This window comes from Eurosta solidaginis, chromosome 4 (assembly GCF_040869045.1).
Source record: "Eurosta solidaginis isolate ZX-2024a chromosome 4, ASM4086904v1, whole genome shotgun sequence".
Classification (NCBI taxonomy): domain Eukaryota; kingdom Metazoa; phylum Arthropoda; class Insecta; order Diptera; family Tephritidae; genus Eurosta; species Eurosta solidaginis.
Window position 1 is genome coordinate 138949382 of NC_090322.1, and position 24458 is coordinate 138973839.

Below are 24458 nucleotides of genomic sequence, written 5' to 3' on the forward strand. Positions count from 1 at the left end.
GAAGCCACTTTTAACTGATCGTTCGTTTTTGCCATGGTTGGTTAAGGTGCCTACCGAGCAAGAGCAGTGGCGTGCACGACAAATATCAGCAGCACAAATAAACAAATTAGAGGAATTATGGAAGGAAAATATCGATGCAACATTTCAGGATTTAGAGATGCCAGGTATAGACACTGAACCATCACAAGTGCTATTGCGTTATGAAGATAGTTATCAATATGAGATAGTTTTTGGTCCACTTATGCGCCTAGAAACAGAGTACGATAAACATTTAAAAGAATCGCAAACACAGGAGGGTATAGAAATAAGATGGGACGTTGGCCTAAACAAAGAAACAATAGCATATCTTACGCTTGCTCAAACTGATTCGGACATGAAACTAATGCTTGTGTTATTCATAAGTTAATACTTCTAGGCTGTAGCCGTTAATAGTTTTATAAAATTTGTGTTTTTGATGTAAAAATAAAAGAATTATAGATACATATATCACTCGTCTTATTGTAAACAGATTAACTCAAAATTTAAGTTTTTTGGGAGAATGCAATTCAAGCTTTGTCATATGGTTTGTATATGGTTGAATTCTCCGGCTAATTTCTAGGGCACTGAAGTGGGTGGCTAATTTTCTGCTAAAGAATATTTTTATAATAGTTTGAAGAATTTTCTATATTTTTCCTCTGTATTTTTCATTAAAAATTGTTTCACTTTACTATACAAATATTATGCAGCCAAATACAACTTTCAGAATAAATTCATACGGAGTATTTCTGAATACATCGGTGTAGTATAATATAGTAAATAAATCATGTTTTTATGGTGTTACATATACAGATTTATTTCGGGTTGATTCATCTTACATTTAAAAATCAAAGCATTTTCAATTAACAAAATTTATAAAACAAAGATGCATAGACATCTATTCCAGCTAGTTTCATCTCATTGAGTATAATACGAGACTGAACATATTAGAATTTCACATTTCATCAGTTTACTATAAAAGGTACATATTTTCGTCTTTTTATTCCAATTTTGGTTCATATATTCTGTATACTAAATTAAATTAATGTATAACATTCAATCTAATCCGGTTAACAAACTTAAACATTCAACTTTTATAATCAAGTATACAAATAATTGCAGATTCGCTTATCAAAGATAAATGAAAGCGATCGCCATAGCTGTAAAAAATAGCCATATCTATATTCACTGATAGCTCAAAATCGCTGTATCGACCATCATATCTTCTGTATAGAATCGCTTGTTAAAACAAAGCGATCGCTATAGCTATAAAAAATAGCCGTGATTCAAAAATAGCCATATCTATTTTCACCGATAGCTCAAAATAGCCATATCGTCCATCACTAATGAGGGGACGGCTGCGCCAGGAATACACCATACGTTTTGCCCATGCTTCGTTTTCACCATCTGGATTAAAAAAGTCATGAGCCTGGGCATTCGCGCAATTTTAGTGATGTAAATTGCATGGCGCCAGCGCCAATGCGGTGCCAGCTCAATGTAGCTCATTAGCTACTTAGTAGTGAGTGCGAAGTACATTTCACTTGCGCTATTGAGTGAAACGACTTTTGTGTGTCAGGCACGAGTTTGGTGTTATTGGCGCTACTGGCAATGATGACACTGAGCTAATGACGGTAGCGCTGGTAGTTCAGCTTTTTGAATCAGAGAAAGAATTGATGACCCGTGTAAATTATTATGGCTTTGGCTATTATTGGTTGTGTATTTGAACCAAATAAATGCTGCGGACATAACAACCGGAGTCATTTTTGAGTTTTATATTTTAGATTTAATGCACAATTAATATTGGTGTGTTTGAGCAGCCAAATAATAACAGTAGTTTTGCTAAAGTGCTGCTTAGTTGATGGAATGTCGCTAATTTCCTAGCGATGATCAATAGATTGTCAATATTTCGTTCAACGAACGCGCGAAATTGCCACATCTGCTCAAATTTTCCAAAATTTTCCATTGTTGATTTAACTTAAGCTGTTATGCCAATATTTTTCAGACAGCTTATTTCAAATAGGTAATTTTTTCAAAAGCAAAATAAATCACAGCAAAGATTACAGAGTTAAACAGCCTTAAAAAATCAGCTATGTTGGTTATACACAGAAATACAACACAGGGTTGTGTCTCCGCTTTTCGCAAGCGTGGGATTCACCACCTGTGATTCACCACGTCTAAGTCTCAGAAACCGGCGGGTTTGTATGGGACTTAGGCTGTTATGCCAAAGTAAACACAAATCTTTACCGATAACGTGTTATCGATTAATTTATCGAACTCTCGCAAAGTAATATGGCATTGTCATCGGAGTTATACATGTGTGCAAAATTTCAACTCAATCGGACATCGGGAAGTGTATCAAATTTAACTTGCAAGATTCCATTACATACAACAGAAGTGAAACTAAATAAAAGCTTATAAAAAGTATCCTATGTTAGACAGCGATGGCGATATTTAGTAAGTACATTTACAACGTGTGGAACCTTACCAACGCTACTTGAGTAACTTCCAGTAGAGCTGGATTCATGCAAATGTTTTGAACTTGGGAATTTCGCTGCAGAACTTAACCGCTCTGGAACAATATTCAATAAAAGCGTGCAATTGCTGCCACATGCTGACGACATCGACATCATGGGACTGAACGGCCGCAAGTTCTACTGACTCCAAAAAGGAAAAAGGAGCGGAAAATATGGGTTTGATGGTGAATGAGGACAAAACAAAGTACCTGCTGTCATCGAGCAGAGTCGGCGAATTTGCGCCTTGGCAACCACGACACTGTTGGCAGCCATAATTTCAAAATAGTAAAAGACTTCGTCTAATTGGGAACCAGCATTAGACAAACAAGCTCTGAAATCCATAGAAAATCACTCTTGCTAATAAATGCTACTTTGAACTAGGTAGGGAAGTTAAAAGTAAAGTCCTCTCTAGTCAAATGAAAATCATGCTCTACAACTCACTTATAGTACCCGTCCTCTATACGGTGCACAAGCATAAATCATGCCAACATCAGATGTGGTGGATCTGGGAGTGTTCGAGGGAAAAGCTCTTCGAAAGATTTATGGAACTTTATGTGTTGGCAACGGCAATTACCGAAAAAGATTTAATGATGAACTGCACGAGCTCTACGCAGACATCAACATAGTCCAGCGAATTAAAACAAAGCGACTACGCTGGCTAGGCCATGTTGTGCGAATGCAAGATGATGTTCCGGCTAAGAAAGTTATTTTATCGCCTATGGGCCCATAGGAAGAGGGCGACCTCCACTGCACCAGCAGGACCAGGTGGAAACGATTTAAATTAATTTGGTGTGACCAATTGGCGCCAGTTATACCAACAAAGAAACGACTGGCGCGGCTTCGCTAAATATTTGTGAAGCTGGTTTAGCTGGGTTACACTGTCATCATTTTATGTAGAGCGTAACGCTTTTGCGTTGCGAGCTGGATTCTTCAGACTAAATTGAAAATTCAAAAAAGTTTTTCCAATTTGGGAATTTCGCTTGTTTTAAGGAAAATTATAAAAGAAAGAATACGAATAGAACAAAATATATTTACAGCCTTTGCGCAGCGTACAAAAAGCGTAACACTTTTTCCAGAAAAGAAAACGCTTTAAGTGTCTTGGATACTGGCGGTAGGAGATACCGGCCGATATGAGTGTCAATTTATTCGTTGCTGTCCGTATGACCGAACATTTCTAGAGACGGTTTTGTCCCCTTTTAGCGATACTTTTCGCGACTATCTCTTTACTTCTGGAATGGTTTTTGTTGGTTTCCCTATTTTCAAAAACCTTTCCTTTCACTAGAGCCCAATATATCTCAATTGAATGCAGCTACAGCTCTTTGGGTCGATTCAAGCTTTTGCTTACATAATATACATTTTTATATTCGAACCAATTTTGAGTGACACAAGCGTATTGTGCTGGATACAAGTCCGGCAGAAATATAGTTGGGCCATTATGACGACGCAGGAATGGCAGAAGGCATTTTTGAAAACACTCTTTCATGTTAATTTCTGTGTTGGGAGTTCCCATCGTAAAGAACAGCGTGGATTTATACCCGCAATCATACAAATGACTTTACAAATCAGAACAATTTTGCCAAACTTTTCTATCTGGATGGTTTTTTCCCGAATTAGGAATGCCCTGCAGGAGAAATGCTTTTTTACGCCTATTTTTTTTTTTTTCTTTCTTTGTTGTGAAAGTTTTTTCATCTTGTACATGATTTCCCTGCTTTATTCGTATAACTTTCACATGCGTGGTTTTGGCTATTTTACCAACATCTCTTGTTCTAATATTCGCGAACTGCGCGTCTGCTGATCGCTTTGGGCGACGACTTCTTGGCTTGTACTCCCGAAGCCAACTTTGTTGAAGCGCAAACCATTTTTTTGGGCAGCGTCGTACGATGATCCTGTGCCTTTCTCAAACTTTTTGTAACAAACATTGGGATTATTCATCCAAATGTACAACATTTTTTGACGTACTTAGCTCTTCGTTAGTATTCATTTTTCTCGTTGTTGAAGGCTTGACTCATTGTGAATAAGACAAGTGTGATATCTTCAACACAGACGGCAAAATAACAGATTGAATCACCCGACTTTTTAAATTACTATCGTGGTCTTATCTTGCGTCTCTTTCTAATACCCTTTGAAGATAACCGACCGTATGCGCCGCCATATTGAACATCCTGTCAAAACGCTGCCAAAACGTTAAAAGGTTTCTATTTTGAACATCATGTCAAGCAGTTGACGGATATGATATCACACTTGTTTTGTACACAATGGCTTGACTTCAGAAGCTAATATATGTATTTTTTATTATTCAAAAATAATTTATACAAATCGTACTATGTTATGACTAAAAGGCTTGTCGGGAGTTCTAAATTTGCAGAACTTTCTGTACCAGTCCTTATGTACTGTGATGAGTCTAGCTTTTGATATTTTTTATACAGTCTAATGGACATGGATTGCCTGCGGAGCTATTCAAATACGGCGACGAGGAGTTGGTAAGGCGCATGCATCAGCTTCTTTGCAAATTCCGCTTATTTGCAACCTTCTGCTTACGTTCGTATCGCTAAACTGTTGAATAAAACACTCCAATATTCTGTATTACAAAATGGTCTTTATTAGACTACTTTGAAATTACTTCGCAATTAAACTTCACTTCGCAACTGATAACGTGCTTAAATCAAACTGATTAGTCATGCCTCAGCTTGTGCTGCTTTTATACTCTTCGGTTTCCTCGTTCACCGATTTCTTCTAAGGTCTAGTAACTTCGTGAACTTGATGCTTGTTTACCAGCTATACAAATGTATATTTGTAATTTGTATCCATATACGTGTGTATATGTGAGTACTACTTCGGGTGATGATGACATGCGTTTCTGAGTATCTCTCTGTTGCCTTGTATGTATGTGTGTACATGATGATTGATTTGTTTATGTACATACTGCTTAGTATCGGCTTAGTGATGGTAGTATCGCTTAGTGATACTAATATTCGTCACACCGCCATCCACCTAAGTCGGATCGTTCCGATCAGACAAATCTCTCGATCTAACCGCTGCTAGCCTCTCCAAATGAACTACCCTTCTATCTCGTGGTTTCCCAATTGTTTGTATGCGGTAGATGACATCACTGATCCTCTTCACAACTCTGTACGGGCCCTCCCAACTGCACCAAAATTTGGATGGAACACCTTTCCGCCGCACAGTGTTTCGTGTAGAACAAGCTAGCTGGACAAAATTATTTTCTGATATTTTCAGTTTCATACGTAGTCATTTATTACAAGTATAATATTTTTTCAGCCATATGTGCCTTTTTTCTTGTTTTTTTCTAAAATTTTACTTATTTTTACTTTACTTTACTACTTACTGATCAAGGAAAAAGTTATAGCGTAAGTTTTCTTTTATAATTATGTTACCATTCATTATCGTCACTGTCATTCGATGAGTCGCTTGTGGAATAGTCATGAGCATCATTACTGTGAAAGCTTGAAACAACTGGGGTATTTATTGACTCCTCAGCATTACCGGAGGACAGTAAATGTAAGACTTCTGAAGTCAGGGTTTTAAATTTTTTCTTGGGATCCGAAGTTATAAGTAACATATTCATAAGATCTCTATTCGTGGCTACACGCGACTGCTTTTGTGTGCTATCATCCCTGAATCGTCTCAAATTTTTGTTACGGGCTTTTTGTGCTTCTTCAGAAAGTTGACCAATAGGTAAAATTGCTGATTTTATAATATCAGTACTATGCACTAAGATTTTATGAACTGTAGCAGGCATATAAAACCACGGATAGAGATCTATGTATAGTTTTTTAGTCTCACTCGCAAATATCTCAAATCTTTGGATATTGATATTTACCCAGATGCTAATGCGCGAAGGAGAGTATCGAGTCTTTTGATGAGCGTTACATCCAATCCCGTAATCTCAGCACTAGCCTCAGAATTTTCGAAAAACCTTGGAGCAATATTACCATCATTGGTATTGCCGAATCCTGGTTTTGGTTGATCTACTATCAATCCAAGTTCACTTTTAAATTTATTCTGGATTTCGTTGGAACGTTGCTTAACCCTCTCTTTATCTGCCGCATTCCTAAGTTGTAATTTTTTTACTTCGAGACGATAACTTATGTGAAGCAAGTATTCAAAACATCTTATCCAGGCATGGAGAGTAGACAAGCCAAAACCAAGATTATCTCGGTTAGGCGTAAAAACCCGTGTCTCATCATTCATATCTTTTGGAGTGGCACCACAAATATAACACTTTTGTGCGGAAGAAGCATTGCAAACTTTTCCGTCAATCATTGTTAGGAGCTTGTTGTTATTTACAGAAACCTCGCATTCTTCGAGAAAGTACTTTGTTGGCAACAAAGCATTTACCCCCTCTAAAACTTTGTTCGTTTCAGAAACAATAAAATTTTTTGTTTCCTTAGAGAAAATAAATTTAATTGGACGACAATAAATCGTAGAAGATGGTCGAGGATTCTGCCAAACAATTTTACCCTTTTCGTCCTGTAACTGAAGAGGAACGAAAGAAAATATAAACAAAAACTCATCAGTGTCAGCACTGCATGTGAATGTTTGCTTATATGTACTATGACCAGAACTTCCATCGCAATCCCCCTTTTTGCTGATTAAAGTAAATGACACAGATGTAGGTAAGAAACTAACAAGAACTTCCTGATTTGCTAAAATTAAACGTTCAACAGTTTTATCTAATACGGCTTGAACTTTAATTTCAGCACTTGTTTCACCCACATAAATCTCATTTGGGTAGCATTCTGCCTTAGCTTTTCTTAAACTATAAAATGATGGATAAACCTTATGGCCTGCCTTGATACTCCACTTCCGAGTTGTTGTTGTTGTTGTAGCGATTAGGTTACTCCCCGAAGGCTTTAGGGAGTGTTATCGATGTGATGGTCCTTTGTCGGATACAGATCCGATACGCTCCGGTAACACAGCACCATTAAGGTGCTGGCCCGACCATCTCGGGAACGATTTATATGGCCACATTGAACCTTCAGGCCATCCCTCCCCCCCCCCCCCCACCCCCAAGTTCCATGAGGATCTTGGGGTCGCCAGAGCCTCGTCTGTTAGTGAAACGGGATTCGCCGCTCGAAGGTGAGGTTGACAATTGGGTTGGAGAAGCTATATATTGCGCTACACAACCCCTTGAGTCGTTTTGTACCCATGAGTCGTCGACTTGCTGTCTACATAGTATGCCAAAGCTTCTACACTGCTCAAGCATCTTTCACCTTGCTCACATGTTACCTTGTTCGTCGTTTTTTGTGTGGTTTTTTGTGAACTTTTTATAATATTAGCAATATTCCTGTTGTCGGACATCCGCGTTGATACTTCTGCCGCATAAACTAACTCATCAGCACTTCTGGATTGCAGTAGGTCGTTCACTCGACGACGGTTGGTCTTTTGAGTGGAAAGCAGAAAGTCCTTCTGTGGTCTTCCGGGTCCACTCCTGCTTAATTACTTCTATTACTCAAGATATAATAAGCGAAAAAAACAAATGTGTGCAAAAATCCCGTTATTTTGTTGTTTTCTTTCATTTTCCATTACAATATTATTGGAATAAAAACTTTGTTTTTGTCCAGCTAGCTTGTTCTACACGGAACACTGTACGCCGGTGAGGGTTGTATAGTAGTACCAGATCTCCCTCCCGGAAACCTTCCGAATTGTTGTTCTGGTTGTACCTGTGTTTCATCCTACTACTAATTACCCTGGTTCGTTCCCTCACACTCTGTTGTTTGGCCAATGAACTACTTCGTAGAGCTTGCGCTTGACGGATTGGCTTCGCAAAATCAGTATCGTTCCGACGTTTCACAACAGTAGTGCGCCCTGGCTTGAAACCACCATTGCATTCTTTCTGGGAAACTTTTTCCCTCGTTTTAGTGCGTCCATTAGGGTTTGTCAATGCTAGTGTTTTTCTCGCGGATACCTTCGGTTTTGATTTGTTTGACCCATTCATTCCATCAACCTTTGCCCGAATTACTTTCTTTGACTTTTGTGGTCTCTGTTAAATCACATCCACCAGCACTAGCTTACTGCTGAACCCTTTCTCCAACCTGAAGTTAAGTGGTACATCCTGGTTCTTATAGCGCATATTCCTTCTTTGCATGTCGATCCTGATGTCATGGTCAACTAAGAAGTCCACTCCCAATATGACTTCATCACCGATCTCCGCCACAACGAATTTGTGTAAAACCGTGACCTTTCCAATTAAGACTTTACATATCACTTCTCCCTGGACCTGATTATACTCGCCAGTGACCGTACGCAACCTTGCTCCAGGTAATGGCTTTACTCTCCTGGTGACCAAATCAGATCGGATTAAGGAATGAGCCGCCCCGTATCTACAGTCAGTACATGTTCTTTGCCATCCACATTTCCTCTGACGGTAAGACTGCTCGATTTCCTTCCGATTTGCGACACAGATATCACATCTGACTCGCTCTTGCTCACCACTTCCAGCTTTGTTCTTAAGACCACCCATGCTGTTGAAACCACTAGGATCAAGATCGCAATGACGTCCAATGTGACCTGGCTTCCCGCATTTGATAACTCTTTCACTCCGCTTTTGCGAACCTTTCAGCGCTTCCAATATTGTGTTCACCCAGTCTGGCCTTTCTACCTCCACACGGCGTGCTTTGAACGCTGGCTTACACAGAAGCGATGGTGTTTACTGAATAAGAGCATGTGATACCATTTCTGTGAATGTAGGTTTTGGGTTTGCGTATGTCGCTCGCTTCGTTTCAATATCCCGTATTCCATTAATAAAGCTCTGGATTTTTACCCTTTCAGTGTATTCGACGGGTGCGTCCGCATTCGCTAAATGTGCCAGCCTTTCAACATCCGACGCAAACTCTTGCAATATTTCACCAACCCTTTGGAGGCGGTTCAGTAGCTCCATTTTGTATATCTGTCTCCTATGCTCGATTCCGTATCGCCTCTCTAGTGTGCCCATCAATACTTCATAACTGTTCCGTTTGTGCTCTGGAATAGTCTGTAGGATTTCAGCCGCAAATCCTTTCAATGCCACGAATAGTGCAGCAACTTTATCTTCAGCACTCCAGTTTTTCACTGCTGCGGTCTTCTCAAACTGAATCTTAAACACCTGGAAAGGAACAGAACATTCAAAGGATGGTGTTTTTACCTTTGGATAACTCGCTGGAACAGCTGGACGATTAAGTTGCAATTCTGTATACGACCTCTCAAAGCATCCACCTCTGCTTCGAATTTTTCTTCAAACTGCATTATTTTTCGTCCATGCGCGCTTCGAGTTTTGATGATAAACGCGCCTCTTGTGCTTCTAGTTGTACTGTTATGCATGTCTCTTGTTCTTTCAGTTGAGTTGCCATATATGTCTTTTGTTCTTCCAGCTGTGATGAAATTTGTGTTTCCTGTGCTTCAATATTGGCTGTTATCTGTGTCGACATTTCTGAAATACGCGTTTCTTGTGCTTCAATCTTGGATGTTATACGGTTCTCCAGTTGGGATGCCATATATGTCTTCTGTTCTGCCAGTTGAGATGACACTGTCGGTATTTGTGCAGATACTGCAGTCTCGTTTTTCTCTTCACCTTTTGTTGTTGTCTCGTTCACATCAGGATGAAAGACATCATCGTCCACATTAATTCCTTCCGTCTCCATAGCGTCTCGTATCCGTGCTTTAAGTTCGATCTTATTGCCGGTTGTATTCAATCCACGGTTCTCCAACTCCTTTTTCAGTTGCTGGATCCTCAATTCACTCAACTTTGCCATGCCCTTGTTGTCCTCTGGAATTTATTCAACAATTCCTCTTCTGACACCAATTGTAACGAATTTAGGGAAATTCCGCTTACTTGCAACCTTCTGCTTACGTTCGTATCGCTAAACTGTTGAATAAAACACTCCAATATTCTGTATTACAAAATGGTCTTTATTAGACTACTTTGAAAGTACTTCGCAATTAAACCTCACTTCGCAACTGATAGCGTGCTTAAATCAAACTGATTAGTCATGGCTCAGCTTGTGCTGCTTTTGTACTCTTCGGTTTCCTCGTTCACCCATTTCTCCTAAGGTCTAGTAACTTCGTGAACTTGATGCTTCCTTACCAGCTATACACAGGTATATTTTTGTAATTTGTATCCATATGCGTGTGTATATGTGAGTACTACTTCGCTGATGATGACATGCGTTTGTGAGTACCCCTCTGCTGCCTTGTATGTATGTGTGTACATGATGATTGATTTATTTATGTACATACTGCTTAGTATCGGCTTAGTGATGGTAGTATCGCTTAGTGATACTAATATTCGTCACAACATGGTCGGACCAGTGCATGCCCGCCGATTGGAATCTAAGTGTTCTTTGCATAGTCCACAAGTAAGGGGCTGCGCCAACTATCGTGGAATCAGCCTTCTCAATATAGCATACAAGGTCCTGTCAAGTGTATTGTAAATCTACCATCGACCAGATTTTCACAATGCACCAAATCTTGGAAAAAACCCGCAAAAAAAGAATCGACACACATCACCTCTTCGTCGATTTTAAAGTCGCCTTCGACAGCACGAAAAGAAGCTACCTATAAAGCCGCTTTGTCTGTCTTTGGTTTCCCCGCAAAACTCATACGGCTGTGCAAAATGACGTTCAGCAACATCAGCTCTGTCAGAATTGGGAAGGACCTCTCCGAGCCGTTAGAAACTAAACGAGGTTTTAGGCAGTTTGACCCCAATTCGTGCGATTTCTTTAATTTTATAATGGAGAAAATTATACTAGCTGTAGAACTTAACCGCTCTGGAACAATATTCTATAAAAGCGTGTAATCGCTGGTATATGCTGATGACATTGATATCATCGGCCTAAACACCTCTCCGTTAGTTCTGCTTACTGCAAACTGGAAAAAGAAGCGTTAAAGATGGGTTTGATGGTAAATGAGGACAAAACGAAGTACCTGCTGTCATCGAGCAAAGAGTCAGCGCATATGCGCCTTGGCAACCACGCTACCATAATTTTGAAATAGTAAAAGACTTCGTTTATTTGGGAACCAGCATCAACACTAACAACAACATCAGGTCTGAAATCCAGCGAAAAATCACTCTTGCCAATAAATGCTACTTTGGACTAGGTAGGAAATTGAAAAGTAAAGTCCTCTCTCGGCAAACGAAAATCATCATACACATCAACATAGTCCAGCGAATTAAAACGCAGCGGCTGTGCCAGCTAGGACATGTTATGCGAATGAAAAATGACGCTCCGGCTAAGAAAGCTTTTCTATCGGAACCCGCCTATAGAAGTAGAAGAAGAGAGCGGCTCCCACTCCGCTGGAAGGACCAGGCGGAAAATAATTTAAACTCCCTTGGTGTGACCAATTGGAGCCAGTTTGCAGAGCGAAGAAGCGACTGGCGCGCCTTGTTGGACGGCCATAACCGTTTAAACGGTTAAGCGCCAATTAAGTAAGTAAGTAACTAATGAACATATATGTATGTATGTCTGAACTGCCTTCATACCAAAGTGTGTACATTATACTGGGTCGATTTATTAACCGATATCGCGCCATCGATTTTTCGATAGGATTTGGGCTCTGGAAAACCAGTTCCACTACGCATACCCAAAAAAATTATTTTCGAGCCTGCGAAATTTTCATTTGATGTAAAATTTTCATGAAAGTTAACTTTCGTAAAAATAGTTTTTTTTTTTTTGTTTTCAAAAAACTGTTATCGCCAACGTTTTTAGCGGATATTTTTGGGTCGGACAGGGCATGATACAAAAAATGGAGGTAGTTCCATTTAGTGTGACGTTAGCCACTTGACTTTTGCGGGGACAACGACAAGTTACCAAAAACAAGCTACCAGATTGAAAAATGTTACGAATTTTTAAAATTTTGATGGATTTCATATTAACAGATACGACTAAATTACTTTCATAGTTATCGTAAATAAAAAGGAAAAAAAAAATTGCCACATGCATTGGAAAGGAAGGATTTTAATAAGTTTTTCGAGATCCGGAACTTTGCTTTGGTGAAAGAAAAATGGATCGAAACATACAAAGCAAGGGAACATAGCCTTCCTAAGTGTGCGTACGTTTGCTCAGAACATGTTGACAAAACATACAGGTTTGTCAATTGCTTGCTCAATGGAGGTTATTTTAGAACGACACCGCAATTTCTAAAAAGTTTAACATAGTTAAACGTAATTTTTATGAAACTGAATGGTGATAAATTGGCTACAAGTCTACATTTTTTATTTATTGTATAATTCAAGCGTAGCGCTGGAGGAAGCAACTTTTAAACCATTTTTTATGGAAAACATTGCGCTGTAGTTCTGCAGGTTAGCCGCTGGTTTTGGGAGTTCTTTTGCCCGTTGTACCAGCGCTCACCTTGGGGCCCGCCTATACACATTCGGTGCCCTTTTAGCATTGACATGGATGTGGCGTCCCACAAACGTAACAAATTAAACACAACTTACCGCAGACTTTGAAGGTACACTTTTTCCCAACATGCCTTGAGAAATATCCACTGAAGATGCATGATAAGCCATTCTAGAACAACAGGATTTATCGTGTATTTTTTTTCTGCTTAGGGGTAAAGCTGCCATAGAGATATGAGTCAATATCCAATGTATTTTTCAATTAAATTACATGTTTTGCTGTATTCTCAATAGATATGTATGCACGCAAATCATGCTAAAGCATATTATTATTGTCTCATATGACCATTGCGTTTTCATTCTGAAAGAAATTTCCATCCCTAAAAACCAAAATTTCGTCTTAAACAGTAACGGTTTGGCAACGCTTCTAGCAAAACAACAAACATTATGAAACTTCAAAAATCCCCAAATATGTCAAACAATTTTGAGTGGAACTACCTTCTTTTTTATACCATGGGACAGGGTATACATAAGAAAATTTTTTTTAGTAGGTGAAAAAAACCTTAAAAATCAAAGTCGAAAAAAAGTCAAAAAAATGAAATTTCGCAGGCTCGAAAAATTTTTTTTTGGGTATGCATAGTGTTTTTTTCCTGAGCCGAAATCCATGGCGCGATATCGGTTAATAAATCGACCCAGTCTAATGTACATACATATGTATGCAGACAGTTCAGACATACAAATATATATATGTTCATTAGTTACGTACTTACTTAATTGGCGCTTAACCGTTTAAACGGTTATGGCCGTCCAATATCGGTTAACTTTCGTCCATACAAATCGACCCACTCTAATGTACATATAGTAAATCAGTAATATCAACTTATACGCAAAGTTAAAAATGAAAATAAGCCAAATGAAAAATAAGTTTTTACTTACCACTTGTGCAGCTTCAATGGATTCTTTGCTATGGATTGTCCAGAACATGGCAATAATAAAGAGAAAATTGTAAAATTCATATGCTCCATGTCCCCATGTACCAAGCATTGCATTTGTGATGAAAAAGAAATGCACAAAAGTAACAGCCTTAAATAAGAAAGAGAATAACAACAAATACTTAATATTGAGTTATATGTAGAGTAGAGATAAAACTTTGGGCTGCATTTTAACCAGATATGGTGTTTGAAATAAAATCCGTGATGAAGCCAATGAAATTCCCATAAGCATACACACCTTTATTACATATTGACATGCATCGTATGTTATACGAGTTGTGACTTACAAATACGGTTAAGCAATAAAATGTATGGTCTCGGTGAAATGTCTTAATTTTTGAAATTGCCAATGCAGCGTGTGAGGAAACTTGCAGTTTCAACAGAGTTGGTCCAGAGAGATAAAGTTGTAAAGATGTTGGTTCCACATTGCAATTGAAAATATTGTGACGAATATTAGCATCCCTAAGCTGATACTAAATAAATAATCAAGCAACAATAAAAAAACATGAAGCAGCCACTCGTATAACACATCAATCATCGTTTACACACATATATAAAAGGCAACGAAGAGATAACTCACACACAGATGGAGTCATCAGCCGAAGTTGTTACTCACACATACACTCATATATGTAGCTCAATTACAAAGCAGGAGATACAGCAGCTCTAGAAGGCGAAACGTCTAGACTTTGGTAGAGATGTGCGAATGAGGCAACGGAGAGTATAAAAGCAGCGCAAGCGGAGTAGTCGGTAAACAGTTTGATTTAAACACGCTATTAGTTGTGAGGTACTCCCAAATTAATCTAAATAAAGACTAGTTTGCAATACTGAACATTGGAGTGATTTATTCAACAGTTTAGTGATTCGAACGTTAGCAGAAGGTTTCAAATAAGCGAAATTTCCCTAAATTCGTTACAATATGATTGGTGTCAAGTGGGGACACAGGCCGTAAACGAATTAGATTGGTACGAATTTATCCAACATAAATGTATGTATTGAGTGAAAGCCCAAACAAGCTAATTTCGAAAGCATAATTGAATGCCTTACTTTATCCAGAACATTTTCGTAGGGAAACACAGAAGGTCAGATTTAAAGAGCACCGTGGTGTAGTTGACAAGCTTGTATAAACACAACATATCGCGTCCTCTATTACCAACACCGCCACAGAGGTTGAAGAAACCATTAAACTTGCTAAAAACAAAAGGCCCAGACAAAATAGCCATGCCGACGCTTAAGAACCTTGGCAGTGAGAGACTCAAACATCTAGCGCATGTTTTTAACCTGCTTTCGTCCATGTTGTTTTTGCTGTAGCAATGCTTCGCCACATCCAATAGGCGCGACCGATCACAAATTTCATCAATATCCTATAACGGAAATACAAGGAAGCTTGTAGTTTCAACAGGGGTGAACCAGAGTAAGAGGGGTGTTAGAGGCGTTGGTTCCACTATGCAATTGAAGAGATGGTTGGTGCCATGTGGGGACACATTGCAAGCAGAACATACACTATGTCCCTGAAAAATGGAAAACGGCAAGGGTGATTGCGCTACTAAAGGAAATCAGCTAACGTCTAGGAAATCAGCTAACGTAGGAGAACCATATCGGCCGATATTTCTCCTATCGCCAGTAGCTAAGACACTAGAAGCCATTGTGCTCCCCTATTTCACCGCAAGTCTGCTGCGCGTCCCAAGGCAGTCGGTTCTATGTACCGGAGCGACTCGGGATTTTTTCCGACCAAGGACTGTCATTTCAGTGTAACCCCATTTAATTTGTTGCGTCCCTTCCACAAATTGTCATCCTCCCAGCAGCTCCATGCAGCGGGACTGCTCCATATTCTCTTGCTCCGGGAAGGTATCGAATCCAATCCGGGTCCGTCTCCTGACCCCGGTCCTGAGAAATGGTTTTGCTGCATCTGTCGGAAAGGAATCTTTTTAGGACGGGCATACTCTGTTCAGTGTGTCTCGTGTAAGGGATGGTTGCATCGGACAGGTTGTTCTGGGCTTGATCCCAAAACCCGACGTCCACGTAACTTTTATAAATGTTTTGTGGCTACTTGCTGTTCACGTCCAAGGGCGTCCCGTAGTCTACGCCTTAGCACCCCCCCCCCCCCCCCCCCCATTACCTTCCAGCAGCCCAGCTGCTCAGCAAGCCACAACTAGTCGCTGCTGCTCGCGCCCTGCGGCGCCAATAACTCAAACAGCTTCTACCACTCATAACTACTATCTTCGTAGTAGAGCCGGATGCTGAGCATCAGCCCCTGCCCACGTCTTCTCCCCCCCCCCCCCCCCCCCCATTTTTTTCCGGCAGCAATCGTGTAGGTCAGGGAAACAGACTCTAAGTCCCTAACCCCATTTGCACCGTTTGCCAGCACAGAATATATATGTTTACGACATCCGCCCAATGCAGCTCCTGCCTTGGGCGGTGCCACTTTCCTAGATGTTCTGGTCTCCGCGACGGCAACCCCCCGACGGGTTTCATTGCGCCATATTGCCAGGTCGCAAACCCCAATCTACCGGGTACCCCAATGCTTGCCCAAGGACGCCCAGTCCCAGGGCCACAACAGCAGTTGCGTCCTGGCCTTCCTCAACCCAGGCGTAGTCACCCGTCACTTACTCCAAGAGTGGCGATGTCTCCCCCTATGCACTTCAGAATTCTGCAGTTAAACTGTAATGGACTAACTGGGAAGATCACGGAGATAGTCGATTTCATGAATCGGCACAACATCCGCATTGCTGCGATTCAAGAGACTAAACTCACAGCAAGATTTGCACTGCAAACTTGTTCTGGGTATAATGTCCACAGAAAAGATCACATGAGCGGAAATGGAGGCGGCCTCGCGTTTATGATACACCACTCTGTGCAATATCATATATTTGATCCTGGCATCGACCGCAGGGACAATGTCTTAAAACGTCAAGGCATATCAGTCCGGTCAGGCGATGCAAACCTAGAAATCATCAACATCTACATCCCTCCTGCCACCTTTTGCCCCAGTGGACACCGCCCTAATATTAGCGCCTTACTCACTGGCAACAATCGCATTATCTTAGGCGACTTTAATGCCCATCACGATCTATGGCATTCAAACTTGCGGGCGGACAGTAGGGATGAGATGTTGGCGGATCAAATAGAAGAAACGATGTTCTGCAAAATAAACGGAGACGCCCCCACACGTATGGTAGGAAGCTGCCACAGTTCGCCGGATATCTCAATCGTGAGCGCAGAACTCGTAAACTGCGTCAACTGGCAGCCGATGGTATCATTGGCATCCGACCACCTGCCTATACTTATTTCGTTCGAGCGTACCGCCGACTTCATCATTACAGAAAAACGCACTTTCATAAACTTTAAAAAAGGAAACTGGGACGAATACAAATCTTTTACAGACAACCTCTTTGCTGCCCTTCCTATCCCGACTGATGCCCGCCAAGGGGAGCGTGCTTTCCGCAAGGTCATTGAATCCGCCTCGGCACGTTTCATTCCCGCCGGGAGAATTCCCGAAATTCGGCCCACTTCCCGGCGGAGGCCGCAAATTTAGCGAGAGAACGTGACCTTATAAGACAGCTCGATCCGGGCGACCCCCAAATAAGAGATATAAACCAACGCATCAGATTGCTTGTGGATAAACACAAGCGGGCAAAATGGGAGGAGCACCTAAGAGGGTGTAACCTCTCTACCGGTGTGGGTAAACTTTGGTCCACCGTAAAGTCCCTATCGAATCCGTCTAAGCACAATGACAAAGTTTCCATCGCCTTCGGCGATAAAGTGCTATCGGATTCGAAAAAATGCGCGAGCGCTTTCTGCCGTCAATATGTAATGCATTCTACGGTCGACAAAGATAGACGGAGGGCCAACAGACACGCACATAAACATAAATTCAGCGCGTCACCAATTACCATCACCGCCAGAGAGGTTGAAGATGTCATTGGTCACACTAAACCATCCAAAGCAGTGGGCCCAGACGGCATAGCCATGCCGATGCTTAAATGCCTAGGGATAGAGCGTTAGAAATACTTAACACATGTCTTCAACCGGTCTCTTTCCACCTTTGTCATACCCGAAAAATGGAAAATGGCCAAGGTGGTCCCGCTACTAAAGCCTGGGAAACCAGCTAACATAGGAGAGTCGTATCGCCCGATATCTCTCCTATCGACAGTAGCAAAGACCCTTGAAGCGATTTTGCTCCCCTACTTCCAAGCAAATTTGCAGCTAGCCTGTCATCAGCATGGCTTCAGAAAACTCCATAGCACCACCACCGCGCTAAATGCCATCAGCACCCAGATAAATCGCGGTTTAAATCAAAACCCCCACCATAGAACAGTACTTGTAGCGCTAAACCTATCAAAAGCTTTTGATACGGTCAACCATGGCACGTTACTGCAAGATCTGGAAGGGTCTACCCTTCCCCCATGTCTTAAAAGGTGGACCGCAAATTATCTGGGTGCTCGGCAGGCATCGGTGCAATTTAGAAACGCAATATCAAAACCAAGAAGAATTAAACAAGGGGTGCCACAGGGTGGTGTCCCATCCCCACTTTTGTTTAATTTCTACATATCTAAGCTACCTTCACCACCAGAAGGAGTCACTATCGCTTCATACGCCGATGACTGTACAATAATGGCCACAGGCCCAGGCCTACAGATCGATGAGCTCTGCAACAGAATAAACGGCTACCTCCCTGATCTCCCCAGTCTTTTCGCCTCGCGAAACCTGGCATTATCACCGACTAAATCTTCCGCGACCTTATTTACAACATGGACGTCCCAAATGTCGACCATATTGAACATCCACGTCGATGGCACTACGCTACCGACCTACACCCCAAAATCTTGGGTGTGACGTTTGATCAGGATCTACATTTTGGTGAGCACGCAGCCGCAATTGTTCCGAAAATCCAGAGCCGTAATAAAATCCTCAAATCCCTTGCTGGCAGTACCTGGGGAAAAGATAAAGAAACGCTCATTACTACATACAAAGCAATTGGCCAGCCGTTTACGTGCTACGCCTCACCCATATGGTCGCCAAGCCTAAAAATTACCCACTGGAAGAAGCTACAGGCCTGCCAAAATACTGCTCTCAGAATCGCCACGGGCTGTCTTCTTATGTCCCCAGAACACCATCTACACAATGAGCCGAGAATACTCCTCATCAGGGAGAGAAATGAGATGCTAACCAAACAGTTCCTGTTGAATACCCAGAAACCTGGGCATCCAAACAGACATCTGATTGATGAGCCAACACCGCCTAGGGGCTTAAGGAGTCATCTCCGTAAGCATTTTGCGGAAATAAGGTACCTGAGAACCCAGCCGTATGAAGCAAAAAACACAAGCAGGTCCTTGGTGAACTCCACAAACAGGCGTCGGACCTTTATGCCGGGATTTGCCCGGTGAATCTAGTACTCAAAGAAAAGTATCCAAAACTCCCTGAAGAGGAACGCATACTCCCCAGGGAAACGCGTGTCACTCTTGCTCAACTTCGTTCTGGATACTGTAACAGGTTAAACTCTTACCTATCCAGAATCAACCCCGACATACAAAATGTATGCCCCGCTTGCAATGTGTCCCCACATGACACCAACCATCTCTTTAATTGTAATGTGTAACCAACGCCTCTAACACCCCTTTCATTATGGTCTACCCCTGTTGAAACAGCAAGTTTCCTTGGACTCCCGTTAGAGGATATTGATGACAATTTGTGATCGGTCGCGGCTGTTAGGTGGGGCGAACCACTGGTACAACAACAACAACAACACCGCAAGTCTGCGCCTTGCCAATGAAAACCCCAACCACAGAACAGTACAGGTAGCACCAGACTTATCAAAAGCTTTTCATACAGTAAACCACGGCACGTTACTGCAAGACTTCGAAGGGTTCCCGTTCCTCCTAGTCTCAAAACGTAGACGGGAAATGATCTGTCGGGTCAGCAGGCATAGGTGAAATTCAAGAACGTAGCATCTAACCCAGAAGAATTAAACAAGAGGTGCCGCAGAAGGAGTTACCATTATATCCTACGCTGATGACTGCACGATAAGGGCTACAGGTCACGGCCCACCCTTTGATGAGCTATGTATAAAATAAACGAATATCTGCCTAATCTCTACAGCTTCTTCGCCTCGCGAAACCTGGCATTGTCACCGACCAAATCATCGGCGACCATATTTACAAGATCCAAAAAACAAATGCCGACCATATTGAATTCTCACATTTTTTTGCATACAGCACTTGGGGTATAGATAAAGATGCGCTCATTACCACTTACAAAGCAATTGGATGACCGCTTGCATTATACGCGTCCCCGATATGGTCGCCTATTCTAGGGGTTACTCAATGGAAGAAACAGCACCAACCATATTTTCAATTGCAATATGAAACCAACGCCTCTAACACCCTTTCCCTCTCGTTCGCCCCTGTTGAAACTGCAAGTTTCCTCCTGGAAATAACGCAAGCGGGCTTTATATCTTTTTCAAAAAGAAAATAACGCCCATCAGAAAAAGGTAATAACGCCCGCGGTAGATAAAGCATTTTTAAAGGAAATAACGCCTACTTCCCGATTACCATTTACAACTTACTAGTTATAAATATTTCCATGCTCACACTGGAATAAAATGGAAGCAAAAAATGAATTACAATAATTCAAAATAAACAAGTAAAGGAGTCTAAGTTCGGGTGTAACCGAACATTATATACTCAGCGTGAGCTTCAATTGCACATTTCATTTCATATAAATTACTTTTCTATATAACACGTGGCACCGCCCGTTTAAAAAAAAATATCTCCCAATTTCCTCTAACAATAAAACTTGATAAGTGAAATATCATTGATTCAAAACTATTTTTTGCTAAGTTATAGCTTATTATTCTTGTCCACGACCCTTTTAAAAATCTTTTATATAAAAGTGGGTGTGGTCCTTAACCGATTTCGTTAATTTTTCTTCAAAGCATTCCTTATAGTAAAGGCAACCTCTCTGTCGAATTTTGTTATGATAGGTTTAACGATTTTTGATTTTTGATTAATATTTGTAAAATTGATTTTATCACAAGTGGGCGGTACCACGTCCATTTTTCAAATTTTTATCAAGAGTCTCAATATCAGTCCACACGTCAAATTTCAACATTCTAGGTGTATTATTTACTAAATAATCAGTTTTTTTGTGTTTTCCAAAATATATATATAAAAAGTGGGCGTGGTTATCATCCGATTTCGCTCATTTTCAATACCAATCTATTCTGGGTCCAGATAAGCTCGTGTATTTGGTGAAGATATCTCAATATTTACTCAAGCCATCGGGCTTACGGACAGACGGACGGACGGACATGGCTCAATCAAATTTTTTTTCGACACTGATGATTTTGATATATGAAAGTCTATATCTATCTCGATTCCTTTATACCTGTACAACCAACCGTTATACAATCAAAGTTAATACAAAATTGAATAATTTTTTTCAATATTGTCAGATACAAAAATTTTAATTTTACAAAGGTAACATAGTTAATTAGAAATATTGAAATATTGCAAGTAGAAAAACAAGTTAAAGTATTGACATAAATAAAATAGAGTAAACAGCTAAATATAGACCCTACAACCAGCTCCAGTAATTTTGCACGGGTGACTTGGTATCACCGCCTTTCCAGCCTCCCACACACCGCAGTTCTACTCATTGCGTGTTAAATATACATCAGCTACTCGAAATCACGTCCATTCCGACAGCACTAATAATCAATTCCCGTTGCTCGGCAACACAGTGCATCCCGACAACTGATTTTATAATAATATGTATAATACATCATATATATTATTTCTAATTGCTGTTTCTATGTGCGGGTCCTTTTTTCGCTCTTATTTGGATTCCAAATCTATAAATAAAGTTTTGGTTGTAAAGATGGAGATTCGGGCTATTAGCGAGCTTTGGGCAATTTTTGTCGTAGAGCTTTTGTTTAGCTATATTTTATTAAAATAATTTGTTAAAAATAAACGATTGTGAGCGCAAAAGAAATCTATTTGTACTATGGCACTATTGTGAATATTTGCACTGTATTACCGGCAGTTGCTACCATACGCCAGATGACAGCGCAAACTGTAAGTTTTAATTGATTGATAGAACAGCTGATTTCTGTTGATATTTGATAAGAGACTTTTATATTGGTTGCGCAAGATGCGCACGGGTTCGGCTCGTATTTTATAATATGTATAAATTTCACTTTGTATGCTCCTGTAATTTATCTGTAATTCGTAACTACATTGAGTCTGATTAATTGTTAAGTTTGTAGACTAATAAATAAATAAATAATTAAAATTAAATAAAACAATATCTAAAAAATGAATTAAAAAAAATAATAAAAAATCGCACGATTTTTTATTCCAAATTTAATTTTAAAAACACGAAGTTTAATGAAAAAGGTGTCAAAAGTGATGTTAGTAACTTTAAACACAAATCACTTTATTTATTTTTTTTTTTTTTTTAATTTATATTTTTGATATTGTTTTATTTATTTTTTTTTTTACTTTATTCATCATCTTTAATTTATTTTATTTGGTTTTATTCTACTTTTGTTATATTTTAATATTTTTATACTCAGCGTGCTTTGCACACAGAGTGTATTAGCTTTGATTGGATAACGGGTGGTTGTGCAGGTATAAAGGAATCGAGATATCCATATGTCAAAATCATCAGTATCGAAAGAAAAATTTGATTGAGCCATGTCCGTCCATCCGTCTGAATAAATATTGAGATATCTTCACCAAGTTTGGTACACGACCCAAAATAGATTGGTATTGAAAATGGGCGAAATCGGATGATAACCACGCCCACTTTTTATATATATAACATTTTGGAAACACACAAAAAAACCTGATTATTTAGTAAATAATACACCTAGAATGTTTAAATTTGATGTGTGGACTTATATTGAGACTCTTGATAAAAATTTAAAATTTTTTTTTAAATGGGCGTGGCACCGCTCACTTGTGCTAAAATCAATTTTACAAATATTATTAATCATAAATCAAAAATCGTTAAACCTATCGTAACAATATTCGGCAGAGAGGTTACCTTTACTATAAGGAATGCTTTGAAGAAAAATTTACAAAATCGGTTAAGGACCACGCCCACTTTTATATAAAAGATTTTTAAAAGAGTCGTGAACGAATAAAATAAGCTATATCTCTCCAAAAAATAGCTTTATATCAATGGTATTTCATTTCCCAAATGTATTTATAACAGTAAATAGGAAAAACTTCAAATTTAAAAAAGGGAGTGGGGTGATTCGGCCCATTGATAAAGGATTCAAGGTTCAATTCAAGCTCAAGGCCAGAACAATAATTTTTTTTTTATTAGCTAAGCGCAGCGTGCCTAAAGCGTAGTGATGATGAGGGCTTAGCACCCTTCGAAATGGATCTATCTGCGCAGCTATGGCAGGTTGTCTGGAAATTTTTCTACTTACTATTCCTAAAACAAAATGCAGTAAGTTATAAATGGTAATAGGGAAGTAGGCGTTATTTCCTTTAAAAAGGCTTTATCTCCCTTTAGAAAAAAAAATAAAATAAAGCCCGCGGGCATTATTTCCTTTTGTAAGCGGGTGTTATTTCCCTATTCAAGAAGAAATAACACCACCTTATTGGCGTTATTTCCTTTTTAAAAAAGATATAAAGCCCGCGGGCGTTAGTTCCCAAAAAACAAAAAAGAAATAACGCCCGCGGGCGTTATTGCACACCACCGATTAATTTTTATTCTTCGCCACATCCTCGGTTCCACCTGTTGTTGTTTTTGTTGTTGTTGTAGCGATAAGGTTGCTCCCAGAAGGTTTTGGGGAGTGTTATCGATGTGATGGTCCTTTGCCGGATACAGATCCGGTAACACAGCACCATTAAGGTGCTAGCCCGACCATCTCGGGAACGATTTATATGCCCACATTAAACCTTCAGGCCATCCCTCCCTCCCCATCCCCAAGTTCCTTGAGGAGCTTGAGGTCGCCAGAGCCTCGTCTGTTAGTGAAACAGGACTCGCCGCGGATAGGTGAGGTTGACAATTGGGTTTGGAGAAGCTGTATATTGCGCTGGCAACCTGAAGGGTTGCGCTACACAGCCCCTTGAATCTGGTATTTTAGTCGCCTCTTACGACAGGCATACCTACCGCGGGTATATTCAGACCCCCTAACCCGCTGGGGGAATTCGGTTCCACCTCGCATACAACCGTATGAAAATAATTATGTACCTATGTAAATATAAGGCTATTAATGCTTAAAACTACAAAAATGATGTGGGGGGTTAGAACAACTACAATTTAAACTCATTGATTGTCTTGCATTTAATGTTTGCAGCTACTGTTGTTGCTGTTAATGCTTATCGCAACAATAAAAGCTTGCAGTGTAGGGGACACTCTAAACATTCCGCACAGAAAAGTATATCAAATGTTTTACATTTCATTGCATTGAGGCGAACGATATTGAGTCAGCGCTTGTTGTGAATACAATCGTATGCAAATATGATTTAAACTTGGAGACAAGCAAAATAGGGGGTTAGAATATACCCGCGGTAGGTATGCCTGTCGTAAAAGGCGACTAAAATACCAAATAGATTCAAGGGATTGTGTAGCGCAACCCTTTCA

The 24458-nt window shown here is 40.2% G+C and overlaps 1 protein-coding gene across 2 annotated transcripts in view; it reads right to left on the reverse strand.

Moving 5' to 3' along the window:
* LOC137250389 (type-1 angiotensin II receptor-associated protein) overlaps positions 1 to 24458 on the reverse strand; it is a 91037-nt gene that overhangs the window by 41789 nt on the left and 24790 nt on the right. For both annotated transcript variants that reach the window (XM_067783082.1, XM_067783081.1), the window contains one exon: positions 13801 to 13947. In XM_067783082.1, coding sequence (XP_067639183.1) covers positions 13801 to 13947 — 147 coding nt within the window. The remainder of the gene's footprint in view (positions 1 to 13800; positions 13948 to 24458) is intronic.